Below are 27,035 nucleotides of genomic sequence, written 5' to 3' on the forward strand. Positions count from 1 at the left end.
CTTTGTAAGCCTAGAATCAGCATCCATTTGGAAGGGAGCATTGTAATCAGTGGTGTTTAGTAGGGGAAAGGCAGTTAAGAGGAGATTGCGTTCATCTGCCGCCAGACTCGAAGCAGGTATCGGTGGGTTTTCCTGAAGAGGGAACAGGAAGTCATTTTATACACTCACCTTAGCTTTACTTCTCAGTCATATCTGCAACCTTTTACTTTAGTTTCAGGAGCCATTAAAAATTGGATGCTTTTTATTTGATTTATTTAAAATATTTTCCTTTTCCTTCCAAACCTTAACTAGCCCTTTTCGAAGAACTTCAGAGCTTGGATGTTTTCTTGGCTGAACTCTACAAGTAAGTTTCCTGATTCTAGAAATTTCTTTCCTAAAAACTATCTACCTCTTCAGGAATCAACCTAGGGGTAAGAGATGTCCTTCATTTGATTTTTCTTTTGTCTCCAGGCACCTTGACAGCAGCAGCAATGAGCGCCCAGACATTAGCTCCATCCAGAGACGTATTAAGGTATCCAAATGGGATTTGGGAGAAAACTTGGAAAATAAATTAAGTTTAAGTGATTTTCGTATTTCTGATTTTATATGGGGACTGGCACGTAGCCACTGCTCAATAAATATTTTGTGAATGAACTGAGACTCAATCTTGTTCTTTGTTTTAGAAAGTAACTCATGACATGGACATGTGCTATGGGATGATGGGAAGCCTGTTTCGCAGTGGCTCCCGGCAGACCCTCTTTGCCAGTCAGGTGATGCGTTATGCTGATCTCTATGCAGCATCTTTCATCAATCTGCTGTATTACCCATTCAGCTACCTCTTCAGAGCTGCCCACGTCTTGGTGAGTTAATATAGCCTTAAGCTACCATTTATAATTAAGATACACCCTTTTTTTTTTTTTTTTTGAGGAAGATTAGCCCTGAGCTAACTACTGCCAATCCTCCTCTTTTTGCTGAGGAAGACTGGTCCTGAGCTAACATCCATGCCCATCTTCCTCTGCTTTATATGTGGGATGCCTACCACAGCATGGCTTTTGCCAAGTGGTGCTATGTCCGCACCTGGGACCTGCACTGGCAAACCCTGGGCCGCCGAGAAGCGGAACGTGCGAACTTAACCGCTGTGCCACTGGGCTGGCCCCTAAGATGCACTCTTAAGGCTGAGATCTGCAGCCAGCTTTGTGGGATGGCACAGGAGAGTTTAGATCATTTCTTTCTAATGTGCAAAACATGGTTGCACGAAAAGGGGTCTTTGAGAAAGTATGATCAAGATAGAATGTCACAGAGTATAACTTGACTCTCTGAAGTCTACTCTATCGATAATGTTATTTGAGTGGCAGACTTTCCTCTTTGTTAGTACTAATGGAGACAAATGTGGGTTTTATATTTCTGTGTTCTGATACTAATCTATGTTTAGGGCTGATTTTTGCTGTGAAATCGAAAAAAGAATCTCTTCTCTCCCATCTTACCAGTTTCAGGCTATAGTAAACCATCTGGGCGGAGTTTTGAAGATTGGGAAGAGAGAAGATAGGCAGCTGTAGGTAGTTCCAGGAAGATACTTCAGTATCTAAATTGGCTTGGCCTTGGTCCGTTACAGACATCCCTCTGCAAGGCCACCTAACAGAGGGAGAGGGGTTAGGATTTGAGAAACAGCTGTTTTGCTCCGTCTGCTTTCTGAACTTCTGATTTTGTTCTAGATGCCTCATGAATCAACGGTGGAGCACATACACGTAGATATCAATGAGATGGAGTCCCCCCTTGCCACCCGGAACCGCACATCAGTGGATTTCAAAGACACCGACTACAAGCGGCACCAGTTGACACGGTCAATTAGTGAGATTAAACCTCCCAACCTCTTCCCACTGGCCCCCCAGGAAATTACACACTGCCATGATGAAGATGATGATGAGGAGGAGGAGGAGGAAGAGGAGGAAGAAGAATAAGGAGGAAAACCAAAACTCTGAGCACCCATTAAACAAGTTCACGGGACTCTCAGGAGCAAAGGATGTTCTTCTGTGGGTTCTCGTTGTGGGGGAGCTCCATCAAAGGTATATCTGGAAAGGTTCTGAAGACTTCAAATATTCTAATCATAGGGACATACTTGTATTAGTTTTGTGTGTCTGCACTCTTTGCAGATGGTTCAAAATAGTAATGGAGTCTGTATTGGAAGTGAGGGTAAACCCAGGCTGAACTGCATGCAGATGGCTCCATCGTGGCTTGTGACACTGTTTCCTTGTCTTATTTCATCATCATTATGTTGTAGTGTATCTGGATACACTAAGGGTGGTGAAGGGTCTCAGAGTAAAGCAAGGACGACGATGGGAAGAGGTCATCCAAAAACACTGTTATGTCACAAATTGTGCTCTTGCTCCAAAATTCATCTTTTTCAGTGCATTACACAGTATTGTATATCCGTGGCGAAATATATTGTTTCCATTATTAAATGTAGTCTTCTGTTAAGGTCCAGGTTCCTTTTACAAGCCTTTAAGTGTCCTCAGTAATTCTGGTAAGGCTGCTGTCTGTCAGTGGCTTTGCAGAAGTGTTCTCTACTTGCTGTAGGGCTGGTCTAAAATGGACTGCAACAATTTCATTTTGAGGTAAAAGTCTTCATCCTTTTCTACAGTTTTTTGATTAATAGCGAAAATGTTTATGTTATCCAAACACATAATCTTTTTTTCATCTGGGATAAATCCAAAGGCAGAATTTAGCTGAAAGAGGACAAAGGAGCAAGCCCCCCCCCAAAAAAGAAAAAGGGGAACCTTCTTCTATTACAGCATAATGAGTAAAATTCATTAGTAGGGACTATGTTGTGTTGCTCATGCCAACCCATTCCAGCCTTCTCTATCCTGTAGGGTTGACTGCTGTATTTCGGAGTGAGCGTTAGAGGGTAGGAAGAGGGCTCTGTAAGCCAGAACCTTACTATGAAGCAGAGGGCACAATCCATGTGAATAAATTCACTTCAGAATCCCAAGTGAAACCACTTCTTGTCGTTTTGAGCAAGAATGGATCATTACTGTATACTTTAGGGTATTACCAGTACAGTGAAAGTTGTTAAAACATTTTTAACAGTGGTGTACACTCTTACTTTAAACTTCATAGATTTCTTCATTCTTATTGTTATTGGTCAACACAGGAGGGTAGATTAGCTGCTCTAGAATTCAATAAAGTATAATATTTATAATACTGATTTTGACCCCTTCCTGTAGCACAACTGTAATAACTATTGGTCTTCAAGTGGGTTTGGGTTTGACTTAGTGACATCGATTTGATACTCTCTTAAAGGAAATATAGTCCAGCATGATTAATTAATGGTTAAATTTATAGCACTTAAATAGGCCTCAATTTTTTCATGGAAAGTTTTGGTACAGGACTGTGTGGTGAGGCTTTTTTAAAAAAATCACTTTATAGGAAGGAAAGACAGAAACTTAGCCAAGGCCATGTTACCTCATCACTTTCAATATATAGGGCTTGACATTTAGTCAAGCAACATACTTTGTAACTGGATCTGTCTTTTAGGAATATATGCTACTTTAAAAGTATCAGGTTAGAAACGCTATTGTTAATAGCAGTTAGATGCTGTCCCTGCTTTAAATTTTAGAGAATGTGTTTAAGAATAATTAATAGCTGGGGTGACCACATTCAAGATGGAGATGTTGCCCAGTTTGACGTGGTCTTAAGTTTTCTCAAAGTGAGATGATATCTAAGTGACTTATTACAGCTACAGAGCTAACTGACAATAGTATATTTACATATTTTCCCTTTTAGAGCAAGGACCAACATGATCACTTTGCTTTAATTTACTACGAGTTTTGTATTGTTACCTACATAAGATCTTATCTGTGTAAGAGTTTCTTTTTAGCCAGATGTCTCTCTGGCAGTGGGTCCACAGATTGAGAAGTGGAAAGCACACATTTGGAATAAGTAACAATTCCACTGCTGGTCACAGCTTTCTTCAGAACCACCAAAATGTTTTAAAGAGGTAGGGTTCCATAAGAGTCTAAGACCCAGAGCAGAGCAGAGCTTCTCTGTATGCTATTCCTGTTAGAAGAACACGCTGGGGAGTAAGTGCTCCATGGGCAGGCACTCGGCGCAGCTGCAGTTGGGCTTGTTGAAAGATGAATGTGAGTTTCTCTCTGTTGCCAATAGTTAAGGAAGCTGAACTTAAAATGTATTTTAATGTATCCTTTTTTTTTTTTTTAAACCTGAGGCATTTTAGACTGAGAAGACTCCCAACTCTTTTCAGAATTTCTTTCCTGGGTACTTGGAAAACACCACTTATTTTCAGACTGTGTAAAGCACCAGGCACCTCTTGTTGGGTGCTAGACTGAATTCCAGTCTGAGGGCATGTGTGGGCTAACAGGGACCCTGCCACACCCAGCATGTGATCAGAGGCACAGCAGTTCCTTCTGCAAGAGGACTTGCCCATACATTCGTCTATAGAGAGAGTTAGTTAAAGCTCAGATGGTGTATTTCAGAAAAGTTGCTTAAAGCCAAGAGAGTTTAGTGTGCTGTTTAGACCTTAGGTTTTCTCCTACCGTAAGCATAGCTCTGCTGAGACCTAAAATAAGAAAGCAGGCCCTTCAAGCTGCCCCTTCTAAATAGAATAACTTAGAGCTACAAATCCTTCAGTCATGTATTGTTTTTGAGCAACCACTTTAAAGCCACTTGCAGTTACATGTCAGATTTAAAAGTACTTTGTCCATGTTTAGATATTTCTAAAGCAGATTTATTTAAGAAATATTTTGTCAACAACTTTAAAGCCCTGCAGTTTTTCCAAGGCTTCCAGAGCATTTAAAAATACTCTGCTTATTCACCACAAATAGCCTGAGACAAACAACTGCATATTTAAGTCTGCATTAAGGGTAGGAGCCTTGTCCACATTCCATGTTATGGAAACTATTTAACCTTTCTTTGATGGTGGGAAAAATGGTAACTATGATCTAGCTATTGCCGTGCAGTTATGGGCCCAGTTGCTCACTTGGTTTAGTAGTTCACATATCAGTCCTTAGGTTTCTCATGACATTCTTTCTTGGTGACTAGAGCATCAAGCTGTTCTTAAAGTTTTTCCCCAAATGGAACAGTTTCAAATAATACACAACTTTGGGAGGCCCTGAGAATGAGATCTCTACCATGGAGCTACCTGAGCAGCCTGGAAGACAGAAGAAAAATGGGGCACTAAAGAACAGGAGGACATGCACGTGCACAGCAGCCAGGAAGGAAGCAGGGCCAGGGGACTCGAGGAACCCACACTGTCCCACCCTACACTTCCACTCACAGTGAAGCAGCATCTCACACTCTTCTCACTGCTGAGTATGCAGAAGTAACAGAGAGCAAGGCATCTAGAAAGAGAATGCATTTGCTTACAGAAAGAACAAGGCAGCTTTTCTCTTTAACTTGGCAATCTCAACCATTTTTCCCTGTCCTCAGACTCAGTGTCTTCATCCCAAGGCCACAACAGTCTGACTTTTTCCAATAAAGGGATGTAATTTCAAAAATGAAATATATACAGTAGTTTAAGTCCCTCTGAAGAACTTTAACACAAAAAAGTACTCCCAGTTGAACATAGAGCATTTCATCTCAAGCTTGCTAACTGTTATTGCAAGTCTAAGTAATCTGTATTTTCCAATTTAAAACAAAATGACCAGTTTTTAGTCTGGTCCTTTTATGTTTCCTCCCACAATGTAAGATACCTTTGCTCTATTTTATTACCAGAAAAAAGGTGGATTAGACAGATTGCTTCATGAATCAAATTAGGTACAAATTTGTCTCCCATGCTCTGCCCTCCCATTGAGCTCTTCCTAAAGCGATGTCTGCCCAGGGCTTCAGAGGAGGCCTTAAGAGTCTGGGCCAAGATAAACTTCACCACACACACTGGAGCCCGAGCAGCTGGGTGCACGTTCTTCCCATGAAGGACGGCAGCAGTCCTTCAAGGTCTCACAAGTTCCTGAGATACTTGAAAACAGGATTTGCCAAGCAAACCTTCCCAACACTGAAAAATGGTTATTAAATGTCCAGTCTTTTTTGAGAGACGGTTCTCACCAGAGGTAATCTTTGACTGTGGGTGTGGGTATTTTGAAGCAAGTAACTTCATTTTTGGACCCACTGCCCTCAAGTCAATGATGTAGCGGAATTGTGGTAGGGAGGCTGCTCAGTCTAAAAATCCCTGTCATGTGTTGGCCTGTTCGAGCGCTTCCCAATCACTAATTCCTTTGGAGGGAAAGCACTTTGACAAAAAATTCTGGCAGCTGATTCCTCAATCATCCACCAGGGGAGATGGCATTGCCACCAGAATGTCACAGACAAAGGGCCCTATAGCCATTCCTTTGTTCTGCAACTTTCTGAAAGAGCACAGATGTGAGGATCTTGGAGGGAAAATGATGAAACAATCATACAAAGAAGGCAAAAGAGTTTATTAGCCATCTAATATAATTCAACTTTCTGGCTTTAATAAGGAATCAGCTCTTCATTAAATTGAATTACCTTCAAAACGCATAAAATAAGTTTTCAGAAATCAACTCTAGGTCATTCAGTTTGCACCAGTCACTTTCTCTACAAGACCCTCTGATCACACTCTGTCCTTGGAAGTGCTGCGTTGAGAAGAGGTGCTGGGGAGCACAATTTGTGATAGGAAATAGAAACCCCAGAGCTTTTTCCATAATAGAGCTTAGAAATGAGCCAACACTTGGGCACCCCATGGATGCAGAGGGCAAGTTAAAATTGCCTCTATTTTCCTTGGAGAATTTCCCAATTTGAGCTCAGGACTCATCTAGACAAACTGAGTAAGTAGGAAAAACTAAGCAAAGCAGGCAGCTGGGAGAGGATGTGCTGGAGGAGGAATTCCTTCCCCAGTTCTGCTGTTGCTCTCTGTTCTGCTTCTCAGGAAAGGTAGCAGGCTCCCGAGAAGGCGACACTTCACTGGAGCGTAGAGCTACCATGTTCTACTTTTCAAGAAATTGGGGATAATGACTGGGGAGGTGGGAGTGGTGGTTAGATCAGACAGCGGCTCAAAGCCAATCTTGTCAGCAATTCTTCACTGAAGTGCCTCCATCTGCAGGACAAGGATGAGTAAAGTAGACCACAAACGTCATGGTTAAACATTACAGTGGGGAAAATAATGGATCAGTCACCAAGAGGTTCAATTCTCAGAGCATGAGCCTCTCTGGAATGTAAAATAGAGATTAAGTGTAGAGGAAAAAAGGATTCCAAAAAGATGTGATCTAGGAATGGATCACAGAGGGGCCTTGAACCTCAAGGGGAAGGTGTTTAGGATCTGGTCACATGAGTGAGGAGGGTAAAAAGGGATAGCAGACTTGAAGTGACGGGAGAGGATGTGGGCCAGACACACTGGATTACAGGAGATGTGAGCTGCCCACTGAATCCCGAAGAACAACTGCACTTGACTCACCACACTCCAGCCCGGTGTTTCAGCTTGAGGGTGAACCATCTGTGCCTGCTGCAACCTTTCTCCTAGGCTTCACCTAGCAGAGGACCTACAGAGCCATTCTCATCTTCAAGAGCCAATAGAAAGGCTTGAATAAGGCCTTTGGTCTTGCCCAGGAAAAAAAAAACAGCTTAGATATGTGCTCAGTTGAACTGTGTCGTATTACTGTCTGAGCAGCAAATGTCTAGGGTAATCTGAGTGGATACTTCAGTGTCCTTATCTAAAATGAACTCATGGAGGACAGGCTACAATCCTTGCAAAGCAGGACACCCCCTCGAATTGGCGGTACCAGGCTATGAGCTGGAGGCAGAGTTCTGGCACCCAGTTCTCTTCTGACATAAGACTTTGTGGTGTACGTCCAAAGGAAATGCCCTGATGTGTTGCCATGCTGACAACTAATCCCAGCTTTCCCACCAGTAAAGCCATGCAGTTGGGCAGGGGACCGAGGTTGGTGTTGCAGAGATGAAAGGGGAAAGAGGGAACACACATCCGCTAGAAGGGTGAACAGAAAAATCATCATTTATCTAAATAGAATAATAGAAATGAACAAAAACCGTTTAAAACAATCACAAAATTTACAAATAAATTGGTACAAAATAAATAGGAGAGATTGTAAATCTACAACATCATTTGAATTATAAAATGCATTCATTATGACAATCAGCTCATGAAACCTATACATGTCATTTGTGCTTATTTAGGTTTATGTACACAGCTCTGAATACTGTGTTCAGAAAACTTCACTGCAGAAAAGCATGAAATGTACACTATGATACAGTGAATAAAGGCTGAGGAGGATGAGAATCAGACACAAAGCAGGGTCTTATTTGAAGGCCAAGGCAATGTTGGCATTGGGCCTCAAAACCAAGAAAAGGCATATTAGAAGCCCAGATGGGCAGGCAGCCTCCATGGCCCAGAGAGATGGATTCTGCGATCCAAGGTGGGAATTAAGAGGCCATCACTGTTGTAGCGCCAGGCCACTGACCTGGTTTGAGAGGGCAGGAGTGAGGAAGGAGGCTCTGGTCTCTCAGCCATGCTGTTCCACTACACAGAATGGACCCAGTCACCAGGAAACCACCTCGAAAGTATTTCACGGAGGTACTTGAGAGGCCCTGCCACAAGATAGGAGACCTGCCTCCATCCTCATCCCAGACACTGGTCATCAGGAACAGAGGTGGGCCCAATAACGGGCCAGGGATGCGAGGACCAACCTAAGAGCAGCAACCTGCTTAAAACAAAACAGCAAAACCACTGTCCTCTCACCCACTTGGAGACAACAGAACCCTAGGCTCCATGGATGAGGGGCTCCAGAACAGATCTCGTCTTACTCACAGACGATGTACTAACAGTAGAGGCATATGTACATAATAAATAATAATATAAAATAAAGCATATACATTTGTGGATTTAAAGGACTCCAGAAACAAGAAAAGTCAATGAACTGATACACTCCACCTACAGAGTAGACTTCAGACACGGGGCGTAATGAATCTGAAACTAGGCTGGGGCTCTCTGGGGAACGAGAGTCCTCAGGCCTTATTCTCCCCCAGTCCCTTCTGCTCTGGGAGCCTGAGACCAGCCATTTATACCCAAGGGGCCTGGGCCTCTAACAAAAGGGGCAGGCACCCAAGCTCCACAAGGTACATTTGATAGTTCTCTCCAGGGTTAATCTGAAGAGGAAGCTGGCCCCCAAAAAATAACTTCCCAAGGGAATCCATGTTGGTCTGTGGGCGAATGCCAGAAGATACTTTGCCGAATGAGGCAAAGCAATACTCCCAGTCATTCTTCCAATTTGTTCACATTTAACACCCGGTGGGTATTAAAACTCAAGAAAGTTTTAACGTGTACTCAAGTCTTTCTTACAGTATATGTTGGATCTGTGTACATATAAACCTTGGCACACAAACTCCTAGAACTTTACTCTCTTGCCACTAGAAACTTTGTTTTCATGTTGCTTCAAGTACGGCCTGGTATTTCCCGTCAAAGATATTTAAAACAATTCTAGTGAGATGATGTCAGTGGCTCTAGCATAGACAAAGAGAAAGCTTACTTGAGCTGAGCCAACCACAAAGATCTAAGAAGCGAAGAAGGTCCCCAGCTCAAGATGGTGGGAGGAAAGCTCCTGCAAGCTCTGCAGCTGACAGAACTGCGTCGCCTCCTCTTGTCCTTAGGGCTGACCAGGGGCTCTGGAATTTTCAGACAGGGCAGAAGGAAAATCAGGACATAAGCATTCACTGCAGGAAGAAGGCCTGCAAGTGGCAGAGGAAGGCGTCCCCCTGTCACAGCCTGGGGGAATGGTAAAATCAGCAAGCTTGGCATGGGTGCCCCACTCACCCTCAAGTGGAGGCAAATGAACATCATCTTGGAATTCTCTGAACTCATCTCGCCTATCAGCCCACACGAATACAAAAGAAGAATGAAAAGATAAAGATTTGCAAATGGCCCTGAGGTATAAAAATCCACTGAGTAGGTTGCTCATTGATAAATTTACATCGGAAACATTTCTGAATCCCGAAATCGCCTTCATATTGAACTCTCCAAATCCCTCCTAATTCTGGGTTAACCTGTAACTCACCCAGACACTCTTGCTGGACAGAAGCACCACTGACTAGCCCACCATCCAGAACAGAATCAAACCTGATCCGGGACAAGAGGCTGTATCCTCAGTAAGAAAGTGAGCACAGGTGCCACAGAAGCCTCAACACCCTAACCCGCCAGCTCAGCTTTGGAGTTCTCCTCAAACTCCTGCAAGAAAACCCTGTCTCTGGGGTCGGAACCGAGAGGGGAGCTGTGCCTGCTGCCCTTGCCACCAGGAAGCATGCGTCGTGTGATGGCACCAAGCCAACCCTCCCTGGCAGCCTCTTGCCTGGAATCCCAGGGAACAAGGTGAGCACCTCCTGCGCCAGCCCAGATGAGTCCTCAGCCTGGGATCACCCCTGGGGAACACTGAGGAACCCTGGTCTCTGGGCCCAGGAGAGGCAAAGATGGCCACGGATCCCTGGTTTGTTTTCAGAAGATGATGGGGTTTTGTTTTTGTTTTTGACCAGCTAGGACACAGGCTCAACCAGCCAAGGCCTACTTAGGTCTGTTCCTCAACATGAGAGAATCTGAGGGCAGAAGTTCACAGTCCCTGCTTAGCCTCCATGCCTGTTGCTTTATTTTCTAGGGAATGCAGCTCTACCTGTACCTACCACTATTTTCCTAGAGTGGTAAAAGCAGCCCTTTAGTCGTACGGCGCTGGGGATAGCACAGGTAAATATATTCACAGTTAATGTTCTGTTTTAGTGTGAAGTTTTGCATACAATGCTTGCACAAAAGTTCTTGAACTAAGATCAGAAAATGGCAAGATGCCATACTCCCTCCCGCTTGAGGAAGCCAACCATATCAGCAGGGGCATGGAGCTCTTTTCCAGAAGTGAGGTGAGGGGGGAGGGAAGAAGAGAGTTAAATGGGGTGTGCTTTCAAATTCAAATTATGTAAGAGCCAAAGCTTAAGCTAGTTAATTAGCACCCCAATATCCATGTGGAAATCTTAAAGTTCTGTTTTCCTAAGAGTTTAAATATATGACTTGCCTGATGAATACAGAACAGAGAGAAATAAAGGGAGACGACCTCCAAGGAAGCAGGAAAAAAGCCCCTCTCCTGCATTAAGAGAAAGCAGACGATCCTGGGGACGTCTGGCTGCCAGGGGTCCGGTCTGAGATGGAACCCGAGAGATGCCAGAGTGGCTGCTTAGGAGCAGGAGGAGGCCCGGTCCGGTCCCACAGAGCTGGGGCTAGAGAGGCCACCACAGAGGAGTGAGGCCCTGGGTCTGACAACAAGGGCTCCATAAGAATTCAGGACCCCAGGACCTGTGTCTGCTCCACAGCCACGCCCCTCCCTGCTTACCAAGCCAGGAGTCCTCAGGGAGGACAGTCCACCAGCGATGCTAAGAATTGGCCACTGCATATCGAGGTCTCAACCATTTGATGGACTTTCTCTGCCTGACTCCCATTTACTTATAGACATGAACTGCATAGACCTTCAAAGGGAAAATCATTCTGCTGCTGCCCCAGAGAAGCCTCGAGCCAGCGCTTCTCCTTTAACAGCCTGGAGTTAGTTTCCACAGGGAAATGGGGCCGGAAGAGGAACATGGTCATTCAGACACTGAGTGTTATTTGAAGGGTCTTGAGCTTTCCCCAAAGCAGATGTAACTGTAGCCAAATGTTAGCCTTCATTCCTCCAGGGACCACAGAGGAATTGTTTTAGATTCCCTGTTGTTGTAAAATAGTGTGAATAATCAAACGTAAAGAGTGGTTTATAGAAAATAAACTTGGGAGGCTAAAATTTCATCCTTTGGGAGCCCCACTGCAAAGCCACCCCTGCCATCTCCTTTACAGAGAGGACTTTTCAAAAAGCCACCACACTGAGAGATAAGGCAGTACTGAGAAGTTACCTGTTCCTCCCCGAAGTCAGAGGGACAGCAGCTGGAATCGCTCCCCACTCCCCCCGCTCTCACAGAGCTCTAGGATTCCCGAAGGAACAGTGGGGCTCTGAGAAAGATTCCATACATTAATTCCAATTCCAGAGGCTTCTTGCAGGAGCAAAGCACCCCGAAACAAACTGTATGTGGAGAAGTAGATCAGCCGGGAGAGGCGGATGGGTCGAGGCCCCTGAAGGCCAGACGAACCACTCCCCGAGGCCACAGGGAAGGCAAGTGCTGCCTGGGTCAAGAGTGTGGCGTGGTTGTTGGGGGAGAAGCCCCTCCCCACACCAGGCCCAGGTTTCACCTCATTTCTGGAAACTCATTTCTGCGCACCCTACAGATAGTCCCAGTTCCCACATCACACTGGGGTTGTGCTCAGCTGGATGCATCTTAAGAAATGGAGACCTTTCAACTTAGATGGATCTGTTTATAAAAGGGGATACTCACGGCGCAGGGTCCCACCAACGTCAAGTTACACAGTAGGGCTGCATCCCATGGCGGCAGGTTGGATGCCAGCAGCAGGCCACTGAGCCCCCTTAAAGGGCACCTCCCTGCCTCTCTACCAGGGGAGGCCAGCACTTCCCTCACTAAGGGGCCTGACCCTTTCTGAGGAAGACACTCCAGGACTGACATACCAGAGGAATTACTGCGCCAAGCATGCATACGACACTGGTGCCAGCAAACTGTTCACCAGGAGGCAAGCCCAGCACACTGCTGGTTATTCCCGAACCACAGGTCCCACGCCCACAAAGCCCAGCCCGGGGTGCACATTTCCACCTTGAGGAGAGAGGAGAAAACTGCCGCTCAGCCCCAGGGCTTCCCTCTGTTCAGTGAGACCCAATGGAGAAGATGCTCTCTTCTTAGCTAGGGACTGGGTGCAGTGTGGACTGACAATGCTATATGAAAACGGTGGTCAGTATAAAGTCATTTCAGTGTACGAACGTTGCCAACAAAATGCACATATCCCTTGGGCTAACACTTAACACACAAATAAGATAGTTAAGAATTCAGTCACTCAAGAAGTATCTCCTGACATTAATTTCACTACATGTGATGAATTTGGTATTAAAATAAGACAGAGACACACATGAAATGGCCACGACACACATTTGGTTTCTGAATCCCTGTTTGGGGCCAAACTGACCCTGGCTGTACAGGCAGCCTCTCTGGCGTGGGCCGTATCTGAGGCGGGAGGCACGGAGGTCCTCGGGCGGGGGACACAGCCACTGCTGGGCCCCACAGGCCCAGGGACAGAGGGGAAGAGGGACAGTTGGCTCCCTGGAAGGAGGGGTGGGGGCTGACAGTCCCCAAAGTTCCCTCCTTTGAATACATGGGTCTAGAAATGCCTTCTGGGCATGGAGCACAGAGCACAGCTGGAAGGTCCAAATCCTTTTCTGACAATTCCTTCCATCCCGGTGGGAAGAGGAGCTTGACCTTCACACCACGTGTTTACTCAAAAGCCCTGTGGAAGATTTCCATTTGGCATCTGTGTAGCAGCATCTTGGGTTAACAAGAGCAAGGATGGGGAGGTGGGTGACGACGCTCTGTAGGCTGGGGCACTGGGTCGGGGAGGAGGCCTGGCTGGGCCGGAGACCCCAGGCTGTAGGAATGTCAGGATGAAGTCAACTCGCCTCTTGCCAATGATAAACCGTGGGTTTAAAATTCATTAACATTCATTTTGGAGATAAAAATTCCTTAGAGTGGGAGCAAAAATCACATTCCAAGCAAATATTAAACCTTTCTAAGGGAAAGGGGCACAGTTAAACACTAACTTAAAGCGACACTGAGCTCAGAGGCACCCGCAGGTCCCTGTGCAGGCTCCACCCCGCAGAGCCCCCAGACGGCAGGTCTGTGGCGTCACGGCTCTCTTCATTCATCCTTGAAGTTCGACAGCGACACCCACTGGGGCACAGAGGAAGGGTGCCCCACCCTGGGAGGGCCAACAAAGGCCGCCGGAGGGGCAGGTCCATCCTATTAGGGTCACATCATGGGGTCACAGCAGAGTTCACAGAACCATTTAAAACTCTGCAAAAGACACTTTTTAAAAACATGATCTCTCGAAAAAAAAAATAAATTGCAATAATTTTCAACTTCATGCAAATCGAGGAAGGAGGAGAGTGAGCAATGATAAAAGGTACAGCTGAAAAAATAAACATGATTCTATTTGGGTGGAAGAAGTTCACCACCAAGATCTTGAACGCCACGCCCTAGCTGTCGATTTCACATCTCTAGTTTCCATCCTGCCCCTCTCCATCCTCCTCTGCTGCTTCCAGGAAGGGGACAAAGTCTTTGGTCTCAGGATGTTGCAGGATGCAGCATGGCACACAAGCTCACACTAATGGGATTCATGGTCAGATGGAGGCGCAGGCCGAGCAGCCCGGCCGGGGCCTCGGGGGTGGGAAGGTGCGGGCCGGCGGGGTGCCCCTAGATGGCGCCCTCGTTGTGCAGGCTGTGATTGGCCTTGGCGTGCGTCACACAGTTCTGCTCATTGAGCAGGTTGGCCGTCTCGTCTGGCAACCCATCATGCAGCTCCGTAAGAGTCAATTCAATTTTAGTGTTTTCACTGTCTGAAGACTGAGGAGTTTTGTCCATCCGGGATGCCATCAAGGCATTTTGGTATTGCTGTCTTGAGATCTGGGGCCAGGAGATGGCACAGAAAACAAACCAAGATAAGGCTTATTTTTAGCTTCTCTCCTCTAGACATCATATTACACATTAAATCCTTTGAAAGGCCCCTAGGAGTCTCTCTAGCAGAAAAACCTTGAGTTCAAACTGAGCCACTTTTTAAAGTTCAAGATGACTCTGGCGAACAAGTCAGTTTTTAGTGATATAAGCCATTTCCAAATTTTGTCTCAAAATTTCACAGAGACTAGAAATTGGAGATAGGCTTCCATCAGCTAAAGCTGGTTCATTCTCCAAAACATGCCTTTACTTCAGACTAAGAAAAGAACCCTGTCTCCAGGGTGGGAAATAAGTGAAGGTTGTTCCCACCCCATCTGGGCGAGTGTTCTGAGTCTCCGACCTCAGCCGTGACGGGGCCAGAGTCACTAGCACCGTGAGCTCATGAAAACTCGCTGAAATAGATCTACTCTTTTTCTCACCATCTGCAGCTCTCATTCCCTGAAGAGCCGACATCTGATCTGGCAGCCCATCTCACAGAGCCAATCAGATCGATGTTTTTCCCAGCCTGAGTCCTGGGCACAGGAACCGGAGGCAGGACACCCCCACATGGCAAGGGAAAGCTCAGTGGAGGGGCTGGGGAGCCGAACAACGACTTGCTGTGGAAGTTGACCTCTAGCGGCCAGGTTCAGCCAAGCCCCTCTCTCCGCTTACCTTAACAAACTGCAGATCAGAAAGGGCTCGCACTGAGTAATCTGGGACGTAGACTTGGAGGAATGAAGAATTGAGCTGGTTATTGCTGCTCCCCAGCGTCGGTGTCATTGCGTCAATCCGGTCACTTCGACTGAGAGAGTCTGAGTGATTCAAGCCACATGGGCGAGGAGGTGACTTGTTTTCACCTGGAAAAGTAGGAAAAAAGCCCAACAACCTTTTAAGTGAGGTAGATATAACCAATCAAGTCAGCTCTTTATTTTCCAAATAATAAAAAAGTAGTTATTAATCGACAAGCTCCATCAACGTGTACCAGAGGTCTCAGCCATACGGCTCAGCACGCAGGGCCTCCTACAGCCCTCTCACTGGCCTCTCGTCAGTGACGGGTTCCTTTTAGTCAGCTGCTGGCCCTGTGCACATGAACAGACACAACCTTTCCCAAGGCCCCGACAGTAAAACCCTGTGGTGTACACCTGCGTCCGGAGCATCGCCAGGCGCTGTGAAACACACAGACCAGGGGAGGCGAGGCCCAGGACGCAGAAGCTACTTGACACAACACACTGGGCTATGAGAAGGCGGCGCTTCATTATTCTGCCAGAAGCAAAAGCAAAGGACTCTTGAGAACGTTCATAAATCAGTATACATCTTAAAGGGATCAAAATAGTTCTGTCTGCTCATACCATACCCCCAGCCAAACCTATTATCTTTGTTTCTGATCCCCAAAAAATCCCCCTGTCGGGCAGCCTGAGGATGTCTCAGGATTTCAAGAACCCTAGAAGACACCACACCCTTGAAAGGTTTGGGTAAGTTCTCTCAGGTGCTGGGGGATTGCTCAGTGAGACTGACAGTACTCTTTCATTACAACAAAGTCCAAGCAAATTCAGGTGAGTCTAAGTGTTGCTGCTCTTAAAGGCAAGTTCACTGTAGCTTCTAACAAATTTTATTTAAAATATTTTTTTATTTAAAAAAAAATCCAGATTTGCTTTTCTAATCAAATCGAATGCACAAATATTAACCAGGTGCCCATACTGGACAGGCCCTGAATTGCATAATGTCACAGGATGGGAGGGGACCAATTCTCCCACGTGATGGTTGAGTCCTCTTTGCAATGTGTCCCTGACAGATAGTCCCACAGACGAGCTGGCCCTTGGCTGGTCCCAACCTTCAGTTATTGGAAAGTCTATCATCACGCCCAACAAACTCTTACTTCTCAACTTACAATGACAGTCTCCCCTCCACTATGCAGCTCTGAGTAACTTTCATTCCTGTGCTACTTGAAATAGCCTCAAAAGTCTGAAGATAGTTCTGTTCTCCTGACATCTCTTTCTCCAGGCTACATACTTCAACTGTTCTTCACCTCACATGTGTTGCCCCCCCCACCCCATCCTGACCCCGATCTGAGATTCCATTCAGTGAACGTCCCTCTTTAGTTATGACACCCAGAACAAAACAGGGCAAGTATTCAAGGAAACTCAGATGACGAGTTCACTTTCTCCTAAATTTTTCTCTACAATTTTTATGTCATGAACCAATGGTTTTCCACCACTAGGCAAAACAGAACTCAGAGTAGCAGTTCCTCTTGTTGCTTCCACTTATCTTCAAAGAGAACAAGGCAAACTAATAATTTATCAGATGTTTTCTATTGTGCAGAACAGCACTCTGATCAGATGACCCAACCTTGTTAAGCTTCAGATTCCTTTCCATAAAAGGCAGAAAATAATTGTACCTACCTCACAGGATCTGAGGAGGATCCAAAACCAACGTATACAGTGCTTATGTATACAGCACAGCCTCTGACAGCCAAGGAGCACGCAATAAACGAGCCTTATTAACATGACGCTCTTTCCTGTTCGCTTCATCCCAGCCCGCTCCACCACACCCACCCTCACGACCAAGCCTTCCCACCCCGGGGAGAACTTCACCCCGCTGTCAGAGCCAACAGTTCTTTGAAACAAGGGATCCCACTGTACCCCGGGCTTCAGCCCCAAATCCCATCACCATTTCTACAGACGCCTTCGAAAGGGTGTTTCCTTCAGTGTGTTAAAATTTAAAGGTTATAAAAACAAAACATTTACAGAGGACTTTGTTTATGGATCGGACCCTGTGCATTAATTAGCAGGCAGAGTTGAGCCCTGACGTAGCACTTCTGAGTCTCCTGTTCTTTTTGCCCGAGCTGGACTCTCTGGTCTCCCACGGTATCTAGACCTGCAGACAGCTTCCTCTCATCCCACCACCATCTGTTTTCGTGAGACGGGCCGTCTCCCTTGCCAGGAGCCCACTGCCCAGCGTCATGGCCACAGTCTGGGGAAGCGGGCCCTGTCCTCCAGGACCCCGCCTTCTGCAGCTCGACAGGTCCCCAGCACGATCACCGTGCAGCGAGGCGCAGGAGTAACCACACCAGGGAGGATAAAGTTTAAGCGGCCACCCCCCAGCTCACATCATGTTTTGTGGCCAAATTTATGTGTCAGAATTTTAAGACACTAATTATGAAAAAAGCCTTCAATTTTAATTCTTCTCTGCCTTCTCAGAATTGTTTTCTTTCTACTTTTTGTCTCGTTTTATTCATCCTACCTAGGAATCCTTTCTTTTTGCTAGGATGTCAGAAAGATATGATAAAGAAACATTCGCAGCCTCCTCCCTCGGAATCGCAAGGCACCATTTGGAATTTATTTGGTATCATATTATTGTAATGCCATCCCTGAAGGCCTGGGCCCACAAAATGGATTTTCCTATTACTGGCTGGCATGGAGCAGGAAGAGCTAAGAAATCTCTAAGTTCTATAGAAAAAATAAAATGCAAATGACATCTCCATGAGCTTCATCCAAAAGTCACTCTACTTTAGCATCTGTGACATTTTAAATAGATAGCAGATGCCAGCAAATAAAATGGGGAGAAAAAAGCACAAACATATATATACATAAATACATATTTATGTGCATCTATATGTATGTGTGTGCATATGTGTCTGAATGTATATATGTATACTCTGCCAGCTGGTTTGATTCAAATAGCCCTATGAATAATATCTTACCCCCAAGTACCCCAAACTTTTTAAGATCAAAGATTTGAGAGAACATTAGCTTCTTTCTAAGATAAGGAATGCCTCCTTTACCAAATATTAGCATTTCAGAGTTTTGCTGAGATTGGATTATGAAACGCAGATTTCATCAGTCAGATTTTTAAAATATAAGCTGTATGGAACAAAAACACAGAAAAGTTGTGCTACCAAACAGGATAGCCCAGCAACTTTAATTAAAGAAAGATTAAACCTTTGCCTTTCTTTTCAGCAGCTGGAAGTATCAGCCAGGCATGACCAAACTCTCCTGCAGAGCACCGACCAGCAGCTGGTTAGGAATGTGCACGGTACTAATTTCAAAACAAAGAGAGGGACACAGGAGAAGTGGGGTCACCTGCCTGACAGAGAGCAGAAATACACGCAGCCCGTTCACATGGATGCTGGAAAAAGGACCAAAGAAACAGGAATGTGCGGGCCTCTGCAAATGGGCTTCTTTTCTTATTTACCGACACAGTTCACAGTCCTTCGGGCCTTTGGCTGACTATGTTCTGGAGAGCATCCTCAGGATTTGAGGCCCTTGAGGCCTCTGCAAACTCCACACCATGACTTTGCTGAGGTCAGAGAAGAACCAAAAGTAGCCCCCTTTGCTGCCCTGAAAATCCAAGGTCAGCAGTGCAGAGGGCACGGGGGCCTGGGGAGGACACCAGGGGACACTGATGATCTGTGTCAGAACCATTCTCCCTTTCCGTGTTTCATCCTTTCATGTTCCAAGATGCCCTTCCAGTCTCCCAAACCCGTCCGCCTCTGTTGTGGGCTGATATTCTCCTGGATAGCTCGCTATTAAGCCATAGAAACATGGAGTTTTAGAGCTCAAAGAAACACTGAAAATGGCCTTGACCAAATAAAGGGAGCAGGCCTGGCAGCCAGGCTTTTGTGGGGTGAAGGGAGGCAATCAGGAGAATGACGAAAAGGAAGCATGCAGAATTACCTGGAGAACCTGCTGCTAACAACTCTGTTCTGCTGACAACAAAGGTACGAGACAGGGACAAAGGAACTGAAAAATGGAGAAAAACAGGGTGAGACCATATCAAAAGGCAAGAAAGGAGATCTCTGCAATCCGGGGATGGCAGGGGATAGCCGTTCTACCAATATGAGCATTCGGTTCCGGAAATGCAAAAGCCTGTATGATATTATGTAAACAAAGGAGAATACACACTGCTTTCCAGGAAGAGGACCACAGGGAGGCTGAAATCAGGAGAAATCCCATTCACGTGCTTCTTTACTAGCCTAGAAATCTCTTAAGCCGTTAATACCCAATTGGGGTTTATAGCTCAAAACATGCTCTCCTTAAGGACTTAAATCGCGACAAGCCACACAAAAGGGGTGGCTCAATTCATCAACCGCCCCAAGAGCACGACCCAAGCGGCCTGTGCCAGCACCCAGATACTCACTCACCGCACAGCCTACGGAGTCCCTACCTGCGGCAAGCACATCGTTATTCAATTCATTTACCTTCTTAATTAGTCTGATTGTAATTCTGAGCTGATGCTTTCAATTGCTTTGGAATACTTTGAAATTTCAAAATAGAGAAGTAAATAAAGAACGTCACACACGAATTTCCTGGGAATGGCAGACCAAAGTCATCCTCATCACTGCCCACTCAGATGGGGAGCTGTGGCTCCACCTGACTGAAAAATCCCATCGACACTGTCCTACTGGGCAGCAGCCAGGTTTTCTGAGCAGGTCTTGATAAATGATTACTATAGGATTTTCTAGGCAACCTACATTAATAGAAATATTGTCTTGAGATTACTGTACTAATTGCATCTCTCAATGAATATAACAAAATCTCAAATCCTAATTGCAAATCAAGTGAACTACTGGGCTTTGTAATAAGGAAGATGCTGTTAATAAATTTCCTTTCCTTCCTAGCATTTCCAAATTAGGTAAGGCCACTGCAGCCCCACAGGCTTTTTATATGAAAGGCTGGCTCTTGAATTCCTTTTCCGAATGGGATTTACTCTTACGCAAATCCATAGTTCAATGTGCACTGGATTAATATTTAGGTTTCAAGAACCAGTAATCAATAAAAACATCCAACTTACTCTTCTAGCTTTCTTTTCAAAGCCACTTTATAAATCTGGCTCTGCTAACCCAGGGCTAATGTGAGGTTGGTTGTCAAACAATTGTCACCATCTCAACACCTAACTGTTACACCAACATTTCCTCTTGTGCTTTAAAGGCTACAAAGCACTTGTGTAAGCGTCATCATATTCTATTCTTCTGACAATCACGCCAGGTAACCTTATAATATCGTGTAATAATGAGGAAGCCAAGGGCCCTTCTTAAAGTCAGGCAACCCATGTATGATGGAAGTGAGGCTGTGACCCAGGTCTTCTTGGCCTCGTTAAGAATCTCCCTGTCTCCTCCCTAGCAGTGAAAACAGAAGACACCTTCAAGTTTACAGCAGACAATTACTAATTAAGTGGGGTTAGACAGATCCAGGTTCTCCCTGGGTGTTAGTCAGCAAGTGACGATGGGGACGCTGGCCCATGTGCCTCAAAAGGCTGCACCAGAATAGTGAAGAAGGTGCATCTGGCAGGGGAGGGTTAGAGATGGCAGAGAACTCTTGACATTTCCCTGGCTTTCTCACTGTAACATCCTTGGGCTCCTGAGACCTTGTGTGGTGCAGTAGACGAGGACCATTCTCTCCCCTTTTGGGACTGGTTTTCAGAAATGACAGCTTTCTTTTAGGATGGGTTATTTTTAAGTTTGAGGTTTGTAGTTTTCCTAGCACAGCATGTCATTTGGTGTTCTGGCCACAAGGTGGCACTCCAGCACCTCCGTGTACCTGCTCGCCCTGTCCCAGCCTGGGTAAGGCGGCCAGCACATGTGCACGCACACTGCAAAGCCAGCGATGCAAAGAGGACCATTCAAGTCCCACCCCAGAGGCGAGCCAGGTGTCTGTGTCCACTTGCCCCCCAGGACAGACACCACTCGCTGTCACCTTCCTCAGAGCACCTCGTCAATACCCCACAGCACACCCACCCTTAGCTGACTGACTCAACTGGCCAGCTCTCTGGATACGAGCTGGTTATAGGCAATAAGCATATATGTTGACAACCTCATCCATCCTCAGGAAAATGCAAATTAAAAAACCTCCAGATAGTAAACACTTAAAAGACTCAACAATATCAAGTGGTGGATGTGGGGCAAATGGAACCCTCGTTAGCACAGGCAGGAACAGCCACCCGGAAGAACTGTTGGGCAGTAGCTACTAAAGCTGAAGAGACCATGCCATGTGGCCCCACAATTCCACTCCTACATACATACCCAAGAGAAACGCACACACATTCACCAAAAGACACTTACAAGCGTGTTTGTTCACAGCTGCACAACGCATAGTAGCCCCAAACAGGAAACGACCCCAGTGTCCATCAGCAATGAAAAGAATAAGTGCATTGCTGTATATGCACATGATGGGACACCATACAGCAACGAGAAGACAAAGGACAAGCACACACAACAATACAGACGGACATGACAAGGACAACACTGGGCGAAAGAAGCCAGGCTCGATTTAACACATCCCGTATAATTCCATTTATATAAAAGTTCAAAAATAGGCAAAACTAGCCTACGCTTAGAAGTCAAGATAGTGGTTACTTTTGGGGGGAAGTGACTAAAAAGGGGACGGGGGGTGGTGCTATGGGGAGGGGATGTTTTGTCTCTTGATCTGGGTGCTGGTTTACACAGGAGTGTTCAGTTTGTGAAAATTCATGGAGCTACATACTTAGGATTTGCGCATTTTTTTTTGTATACAGGATATACTTCAATAAAAAGTCCAAAAAGTAAATAAATAGGGTTAGCTGGCAGGTACAGAGAGAAAGATGACAGTAGAAGGGCATTGTTTCTAAAACATAGCCCTGCCCTAAGAGGCTGAGAAGGAGACTCACCTGGAGAGGCTGTCAGGGCCATTACACCATAGTATGAAAAAGCACTGGCTTCAAACTTCATACCTTCTTTCCCAGCTTCTACTTCCACTTTCCCCTGTGAAAAGAAAAGGGGAACATTTTCAGTCCAATTACATGAATCTATTTGCATACACTACGCAAGATTTGGTCCTTCCCCAGCTTTTTGTCTAAATTCCTTTCCCAACAACCCCAAGGAAAGAAAGCCTCAGATAATCTTTCCCAGTTAGACAGGAGACAGAGGAGAGGGTTAACTCATCTTAGATACGAAAACTGGATTTGGCTGGAGACACAGAGATGACAGTAAAAGGGTGATGTTTAATTTCTGTGAGCTCACTTAATATTTTCCCAACATCTTTAGTTCATGGATTCTTCCCAGTAATAATCAAAAGTCCTCCGAGTAGTAAAAAGACGGTGCTCTAGCTCCCTCAGTGGGGCAAACACTGAGAAGACGCCCAGGGAAGGTCACACAAGCTGCCCCGCGGGAGCCCGAGCTGGAGCAGAGTCAAAGGTCAACATGGTCTGTGGCCATGGACCAGAGAGGACTGAGCTGGTTCCCAGGGACAGAACGCACTCTTGTCTCACTAGCACAGTGTCCTGACCAATGGGGCAGACACCTTGCAGGTCAATCCCCGGGTGTCCAGACCCCCCACAGGCACTGCAACAATGGGACTTTCTCCTCACTGTCTTGGAAAAGCACCTTGAGAAAGTTTCCTCCCATCAGGACAAAATCCCTCTAAGGCTTTCCCTTTTCTTCCCTTTTTCTGACTTGTACACAATTTCTCCTTCATTCTTTTATCAGTTCCCCTGGGACAGACTAACTATGCCTTATCCAGCCCTATACACTTCGAATCCACCACAATCCCTTCATGGTAGGTGCTCAATATGCATTTTCTGGGCTATTGAAAAACTCTGCTAAGTGAGTTGCACTTCTGGATTTCCAAACCAAGAGTCAGAAGGGCTCTTGTTCATACTACCTGTAACCGCCTCTCCAGGGAGACGTTACCTTGAGGTACATCCTTTACAGTGGGTAAACAAAAATTAAGCTACCATTTATTGAAGAGGAACTGTGCTGACAATTCACAGCGCTTTATTAATTCACTTAATGCTCACAACTCTACGAAGCGCACACAACTATCCACCTCCTATAAATCAGGAGAGTAGGGCACAGAAAGAGCAAGTAACCCAAGAACACGCTCTTAACGAATATGCTACACTATGCCACCCACTAATGCAAACTCTATTATTTTGATCACTCCCTATATCATTCTATACGAAATTCCCAATTATGGAAGACTTTTCTCAAATCACTTCTTCAGAAAACTAACTGTTGTCTTTTAGGTTTTCCTTCACTCAATGGAAATATTGGTTTTACCAAACCCCAACCAATTCTCCTGCTATATGAAAGGAACTAAAAACTCCACCCATGATATAAGATCAACCTGCAAACAAACAGGTTCTGACAACCCCGGGAATGCAGGGTCCCACATGGGTGTGGATGCTGTGCAGCCTTGTGAGAAGACTGTCCTTAACCTCCAGGAGCACAGTCCAGCAGGTAGGGGAGAGCACATGACAATCAAAGATACAAGGCAGGACGCAAAAGATCTACGTGACGAAAAGGACAATAAGAATGTAGAGAACTCAGAGGAAAATACTTCCTGTTCTTGTGTAAAGACAAATTTTACACAGGAAGGAAAATCTGAGGAGGAGAAGCATTTGACTGAGCCAAGAGAAGGGGACGGTGTGAAGGAGGGTCTGAGGTGGGTGGCAGCAGACTGCAGGCTCACGGGTTTGCACAGGGAAGAAGCGGGAGGCGGGTTTGGAAAAGCAGTGTGGCGAGCAGGTTAGACCACGGAGCTCCTTGAACGACAACAGGCCAACGAGGTCAGGTTCTTGAGCTGAAGATCACGGTTTCAGAAAGATAAGGTCTAGACTCACTCTAGGGTCGTAACCAAAGGATTGGACAAAGATTGCTAGGAGAGAAGCTATGGATAAGGAATCATCATAAGTTGGTGAAATAATGAGGGAGAAAGAAGTGTAAGGGAGAGAAGCGGAGTCAATAATCACAACAAAAGTTTGCTGTGAGTGACCCGAAGGACAGAGACACCAGCTATGGAGACGGAAAAGTTGGGAAGGGGCTGGAAGGAGAGGACAAACTTCCTTTAAGAACAAGGCCTTTTGAAGAGTCCATCAAAAAGGCTGAAATGGAAGAATGAAGGTCAAGAGAAAGGTCAGAACTGGAGATGGAGATCTGTGAGCGGATGAGAGAGTCAGTGGAAAGAGAAAAGGACCGAACTGCCGCCCGCGATGGAGAGTGGAGGGAAGACAGAGACCAGCGTGGGGCCGAAGGAAGAAAGAGACGGGAGCAGAAGAACCAGAGCACTGTGTCAGCAGAGAAGCCAGGGAGGGGAGAACCTCACGAACAGAGGGATGGTCAGAGAGCATCGTCACTGAGGAGGGAGTCACTGGTGGCCTTCAGGAGTATTTTCCTGAAGAAATTGGAGGGGAAGGCGGAACAGGCAGGAGAAAGCGCAGGCATCAGGTCTACAAGCAGAGAACCGGCATCAGGGTGAGGAGGGCAGCCTTGGGGTCAGATGAAGGCTGACTCGGATCAGGAATCTGGGGCACACATGAAAGCTCTGAGGCAGGAAAGTCAATGTGGAAGAGGTGGTAACTGAGGGAGCCACAGCCAAAAGCTGGCAGGAGAGAATGGATACAGGGCAGCGGAGGCCTCAGAGGAGGCCTCTCTTCCCTTGGGAGAGGAGGGAAGAGGATGATGGGTAGGCACACAATATTCAGAGATGGTGAGCAATAAGAATGAGAGTGCCTGGGCTGGCCCTGTGGTCAAGTGGTTAAGTTCCCGTGCTCCGATTCGGCGGTCCAGGGTTTTGCTGGTTCGGATCCTGGGCACGGACCTAGCACCACCCATCGGGCCATACTGAAGTGGCGTCCCACATGCCACAACTAGAAGGACACACAACTAAAATATACAACTATGTACTGGGGGGATTTTGGAAGAAGAAGGAAAAATAAAATCTTCAAAAAAAAAAAGCGAGAGAGTGCCTGACGGTGAATATCTTCTCAGTCACTTATCCATTTCTTCCTTGACTAATGCTTGATTTTGTATCAGATAGTTAATATGTGCGTATATACTATTTGAAAATGTCTGTCTCTGTAGCTGTAAGCTCAAAAGTGGCCACAGGACTATCTTGTAACTTGAACTTCTACGCAGAAAATCTGAAGAGGAATCAAATGCAACAGAGACTCTTAATAACTTTCATCTCTATGGATCTCCAGTTGACCTGGATCATTTGCTTCACAAGTTACAGAGCCATTTGTGTTCTATGTCCCTGCAAATAGGTGTCAGTTCACAGTTCTTTTGTGATCAACTGTCAGTACCAGCAGGGCAACCGTCAGTCCCAAACCAAGGCTGTGAATAACATCGGTCTACCTCTAGGACAGGACTGCTCCTGGGCAGTACTCATGACTCATGTTCGGAAACCTCGGCCTAGTCAACTCAAAGGCAGAGGTTCCCAGCCTCTGCTGTGCACTGGAAACACCTGGGGATTTTAAAAAAAGTACTGATGTCCGGCTCTCGCTCCCAGGCATTCTGATTTAGCTGGTATGGGGTGCAACCTGGGCATTAGGATTTTAAAAAGTTCTCCAGGTGACTCTAGCAGGCAGCCAAGTCTGGGAATCACTGCTTTAAGGCTCTGTTTGTGAACAACGGTGCTGGCTCTGGAGCCTCTGTGCACCCTGGCCTGTCAAGAGACTCCCCCAAAGTCACAGCGGCTGTGAGTCTGTGAACAAGGACAGCTGCACAAAGATTCAGAGCTCCAGACCGCGGCCACTTCGGCTGATCTCTCCTCTGGACAAGGCCCCCGGCAGGGGAGGAGCAGCTATCTTCCTTCCGGATTCTGCCTCATGAGGCTATGAGGCAGACAGGCTAGGTCGGGGGTTCCTAGATGCTTGGATTCCAAGAACTAGTGAAACGCATCTCCATCCTCAATCCTGGGGACAGAAAGAGGGTTGCCAAGTTTTTATTTCATAAAATAAATATGTTTCTTAAAAACACAGCTATCTACTGTTAGCCTTTCAGGAAAGACCAGACATTTTAAGCCCCAAAATATGGATAATATGTAATATCCGAACAACAGACAGGTCTTTAAACTGAATACATAGTTTTTTACAAAAAACTCACTGCAACTGTCTTTTTCTCATTTTGCCTCAAACGGGTGAAAACGTTGTCAAGTATCAGCACTCAGAAGCACTGCGCTACACTGATTTTACCTCATTTATAAAGCTGCGACAGTACTAGAAAAGGATCCCCGTGGTTCTTCTCATCTAACACCCTACGATTCTACAATTCCAGCAGGTCAAGCTGCCCCTCCCGCATCCTTCTCCCTGGGAGTGAAGCTTCGCCGGCAGGCAAGTTTTAGCAACAGCCAGGAAACACAACTGTTATTCATTTGTGTGTGTCAATGGCTCCAAAAGTGACCATTTTCAAATAAACCTACCAGTATACAAAATTAGGGCCATCCCCATGAAGAAAGGGCTTGCCTGGCTCAAAATCAATCAGGTGTCTTCTTAGATGACGGCTTTTTCCATATAAGGAAGGTGCTACATATCAACTTTACTTTTGCGACATTTGTAAATTTACTCTACTCTAGCATGTCACCAAGAAAATCGGGACAGGACGTCACGGACTCCCAAAGCGGGCTGGGCCTTCCTGTTGGTACACTGACCACAGAAGAAGGCCTCAGTGTTCCGAGCGAAGTTGGCTTCCCGAGTAAAGTTACCATCACAGAAGAAGAAGGTCA

General features: G+C 45.9%; 2 protein-coding genes across 33 annotated transcripts in view; one reads left to right on the forward strand and one right to left on the reverse strand.

Annotated features, from left to right (window-relative positions):
• NT5C2 (5'-nucleotidase, cytosolic II) overlaps positions 1-3,181 on the forward strand; it is a 148,597-nt gene extending 145,416 nt beyond the window's left edge. For all 31 annotated transcript variants that reach the window (XM_014852168.3, XM_070484014.1, XM_014852161.3 and 28 more), the window contains 4 exons: positions 292-343; positions 451-511; positions 663-839; positions 1,692-3,181. In XM_014852168.3, coding sequence (XP_014707654.2) covers positions 292-343; positions 451-511; positions 663-839; positions 1,692-1,937 — 536 coding nt within the window. In that variant the 3' untranslated portion in view covers positions 1,938-3,181. The remainder of the gene's footprint in view (positions 1-291; positions 344-450; positions 512-662; positions 840-1,691) is intronic.
• A 4,756-nt stretch (positions 3,182-7,937) lies between these two features.
• Positions 7,938-27,035, reverse strand: part of CNNM2 (cyclin and CBS domain divalent metal cation transport mediator 2) — a 157,198-nt gene continuing 138,100 nt past the window's right edge. The window contains exons 5-8 of one of the 2 annotated variants that reach the window (XM_014852144.3): positions 22,201-22,294; positions 19,233-19,298; positions 15,232-15,416; positions 13,010-14,532 (exon numbers count right to left, since the gene is read on the reverse strand). In XM_014852144.3, coding sequence (XP_014707630.1) covers positions 14,323-14,532; positions 15,232-15,416; positions 19,233-19,298; positions 22,201-22,294 — 555 coding nt within the window. In that variant the 3' untranslated portion in view covers positions 13,010-14,322. Of the gene's footprint in view, positions 14,533-15,231; positions 15,417-19,232; positions 19,299-22,200; positions 22,295-27,035 lie in introns of both variants that reach the window. The other variant, XM_014852152.3, reaches the window with a different exon arrangement.

This window comes from Equus asinus, chromosome 2, assembly GCF_041296235.1.
Source record: "Equus asinus isolate D_3611 breed Donkey chromosome 2, EquAss-T2T_v2, whole genome shotgun sequence".
Classification (NCBI taxonomy): Eukaryota; Metazoa; Chordata; class Mammalia; order Perissodactyla; family Equidae; genus Equus; species Equus asinus.